This window comes from Lolium perenne, chromosome 4 (genome assembly GCF_019359855.2).
Source record: "Lolium perenne isolate Kyuss_39 chromosome 4, Kyuss_2.0, whole genome shotgun sequence".
Lineage (NCBI taxonomy): Eukaryota > Viridiplantae > Streptophyta > Magnoliopsida > Poales > Poaceae > Lolium > Lolium perenne.
The window spans coordinates 401,431,206-401,435,268 of NC_067247.2; the positions used below are offsets into that span (position 1 = coordinate 401,431,206).

At 46.5% G+C, this 4,063-nt stretch overlaps 1 protein-coding gene across 1 annotated transcript; it reads right to left on the reverse strand.

Moving 5' to 3' along the window:
- Positions 1 to 266: 266 nt before the first annotated feature.
- On the reverse strand, positions 267 to 1,133 carry LOC139830417 (uncharacterized). The gene has a single exon (XM_071818415.1). The coding sequence runs from the start codon at positions 1,131 to 1,133 to the stop codon at positions 267 to 269; it is 867 nt and encodes a 288-aa protein (XP_071674516.1).
- Positions 1,134 to 4,063: the final 2,930 nt, after the last annotated feature.

Below are 4,063 nucleotides of genomic sequence, written 5' to 3' on the forward strand. Positions count from 1 at the left end.
ATGTAGTTCATCAGATGAGAGAAAGTGGCTGGAGCATTGGTGAGACCAAAGGACATGATGGTGTATTCGTAGAGGCCATAACGAGTTTTGAAGGCTGTCTTGGGTATATCCTCTTTGCGAATTTTGATTTGGTGATAACCGCTTCTCAAATCCATCTTAGAGAACACAGTTGCACCCGCAAGTTGATCGAAGAGATCATTCATACGAGGAAGAGGATATGTATTCTTGATCGTTTTCTCATTGAGAGGGCGGTAGTCAACCACCAATCAATCAGTTTTATCCTTTTTCTTGATGAAGATGGTAGGACATCCCCATGGAGAAGTACTCGGCTGAATGAAACCAAGTTTTTGCAACTCCTCAAGCTGCTTCTTGAGTTCAGCCAACTCATTGGGACCCATCTTGTATGGCTGCTTGGAGATAGGAGCCGTTCCAGGTTCTTGTTCGATGATGAACTCAACAGCCCTGTCAGGTGGCATACCTGGAAGTTCTTCAGGAAAGACGCCAGGAAAGTCGCAAACCACCGGTATAGATTCAAGCTCCGGAAGAGGGTTAGCATTCAAAGCGAAGAGCTGAACGGAAGGTGTCTGGGAAGGTGAATAGACTAAGTGGCCTGTCGAAGTAGGAAGGGAAACTGAATACTTGGTGCAATCAATTACAGCTTTGTTGGCCTTCAACCAATCCATGCCGAGAATGACATCAATTTCCGAATTGCTGAGAGCTATGAGCGAAGCAAGAAACATATAGCCTCCAGTGAGAATTTGATTGCCATGGCTTATCTTGGAAACTTGCATACGTGCTCCTGGAGAGTTCACCGTGAGGTTAACGGGCAAAGGACCCATAGGTAACTCCTGAGTTAGAGCAAACTTTTGAGAGACAAAGGAAAGTGATGCTCCGGTATCAAACAGAACTTTAGCAGAGATTGAGTTCACAGGAAGAACACCAAGCACGACTTCAGGTGCCTTTTCAGCTTGCAGAGTTGTGACATTGTTCACCCATACACTTTTCGTACCAGGCTTATTGTTATAGTTGAAAGCCTTGGACGATTGTAGAGTATTGTTCTGATAGCAGTTGCGTGAAGTGTGTCCTGGATCACCACACTTGAAACAAACTTTTGCTGAAGGGCGAGGACCCATTGGTCTTGCCAGAACTTCAGAACTAGGCCTTTGCTGAGCATCAACACTTTGACTTTGCTTAGCTTGATTGCCAGGCCTTTGCTAAACTTGAGAGCCCCTTTTAACGACAACAGGGGTGGGTGGGCGGGAAACAAAACCTTTCGGTTTAGGCATGTAGGTGGGTTGTCCAGGAGCTGCATAGGGAACCCAAATCCTACGTTTCTGAGGAGGCATAGCAGTTGTTGAGGAAGGAGTTGCTTCGCGAGAGCGCTTACGAGACTCTTCTAGCACTGCACGACCATACTCTTCTTGAAGCGCTGTGTTAACGAGCTCCTCGAAGGTATTGCACTTGACCAAGAGTATAGCATACTTGATCTCTGGGTTCAGGCCTTTGCGAAACATGGCTTGCTTTTTGGCATCTGTAGATACCTCATCTCCAGCATAGCGAGCCAGTTTTAAGAAAGCATCTCTATAAGTGTGACGCCCCGGAACCGGTACCATGAGGATTCCAGCGATCCCGCCGAAATCCGCACGATATCGATTCTGAGACGCCCTCCGACACGACGTGCGCGACGAATCACACACGTGATGCCAGAGGAATTAACACGAGCGGTAACATTACAACATGATTACAATAGAGCCCACAAGAAAACATACATTACAACAACGACTCCAACGAGTCAAGATACAAATAGATACAATATAAAGATCCAAATCATACAGAAGATCGAATACGTCCGAGTACGGACAAGATACAAATTGGACTAAGAGTCCTGAAGATAAACGATGGCATCCATAACCCTGCCCAGGCCAAGCCGGAAGGGTAACCTTGCTAACATCGTCTTCATCGAACATAACTTCATACCTGCCCGGTTATGTCCCAAAGAAGCAGCAATAAGTACGGGTTCGTACTTAACAAGACTTCAAGACGTATAAGCATTCGTCAACCAGTCGTCCTTTGTACTTGAGGCACGCAGGGGACTTAGAGGACGCAAGAGGAACGTCATAGGCAATATGGTGGGGTTAAGCGGCAGCGCGCAAGCACTAAAAACCTATAGAGACACTCTACAACAGTCGTCTATCAGAGAAGGTGAGAGAGCGCACAACTAACAGTTCTATACTCTGCAAACATAACCCGACCGATGTGTTCCCCCCTCGCAAGGAAGTACTTACAAAGGCACTCACACGGTGGACAAGTTTTATTAGGTAACCGTTGTAGTAATGCTAATTTACTACGCAAGTCATTAGCAAATTATTAGCAGTAACATAAGGTGTAAGTTGTTCTATGATCGAGCTATACAATTCCAAGTCGTCCATAACCGCGGACACGGCTTATCGATAAGATGTACACCCTGCAGGGGCTGCCCAAATGTAACCATACGCATGCTCGACCCGCTTCTTACAGGCGATGTCTCACAACAAGACCGTTCCCAGTTCAACAAGAAAGTCTAGGGGGCCACCCGACTAAGCTACCCGTGACGAAGTCCGGCCGTACTCCGAGACGGACTCAGGGTTTGCGTCGGCGGCTAGGCGTGCAAACCACACGCTTCGCTAAACGTCCCGCGGGGTACAGTACAGAATATAAACACCCGAAGGCAACAGGAAGTAAACACCCGAAGGCAACAGTAAGTAAAGCATGGCATACATGGCATAGGCAAATAAAACCAAGGTTGTGGCCCCCTTTTCAACAGACTTGAGAAATGGTAATGGGTGAGGGGGGGTCCCAATAAACATCCCCACGCATGGGTAGAGCGCTCAATCTCGGAACAGATAACAAGAACTCGGGTCCTAGGGGACATTAGCGAGTCAAAGTTCCAATGCTTTCGCAAAGGGGCTCACAGATGCCTCTTCTTACAATTTTAGTTATTAACAAGAAAGTAAAGTGTGATTATCTCCAACAACATATCCATAAACCATGTATCATGATTCCCCAACAGATAACCCGATAGGATAACCACAACGGTAACGATATAAAACAGCACTAGCATGCACTACGACTCGCAAGGCAGACCCGATAACCAAGCAATAGCTGTAGGAGGTGGTGGTGGCAATATGGGCTGCTTGAGGTAACAAGTGGAAAGGACACGTGACAAGAGCGCAACTCAAGGCTAGCATAAGAGAGAAGGCAAAATAAAATAGGTGAGCGACTCCTGCAGAGACAGGAGTATAGGAAATGCTTGCCTGTTAAAGCTTGCCGAGGAACATCCGGAGGACTCGTCGTATCTCACATCACCACTTCGCGATCCTATCCGGGAAGAAGCAAATGCTGGAACACACAACGCATGCAAGTCTTACTACTACGGAAGAAGAACCGGCATGCTCAAGATATGGTATGCATGCATGACATGGCAAACATGATGCGGCGATGCAACTTATATCCAATTTAAACGGAATCGGAATTCCGGCAAACAATTATTAGGTTCGAGTTATTTTTCTACCCCGCATATTAAATGTTGATTAGCATGGCAAGACATGGCATGGGTGAGCTACACAAGATTAAATGGAACTAGGACAAGATATCAATCCCGCACAATTCCATATTTAATTATTAGTTGTTTCCCTATTTAACCGAACCCACAAGATATGATAAGCAATACGATGCAATGCAACATGATAATTTTGATGCAACAAGGTATATAGAATATTTATAAAATAGTTTGGTTAGGCTCAGGGTCTCACGGCATCGGATCGAAGAGCGGATGTCGGATTGAAGAGGAAGAAGATGAAACGGGGCCTTCGAATTCCATGACGGAGGTGTTCGGGTTCGTCTTCGGTTTCCCGCTTCGGTTGTCGGTGTCGAACACATATAGGTGGCGATGGCTTCGGGTGGTGATCAAGAAGTAGCTTTCTAGTCGTAGAACATGCGGCACAGAAGACACCGAAGAGGATTTTGAGGGAGCACCGGAGTACACGTCGACGGGAGCAAACTGTAGTTCAACAGCGAGTAGGCA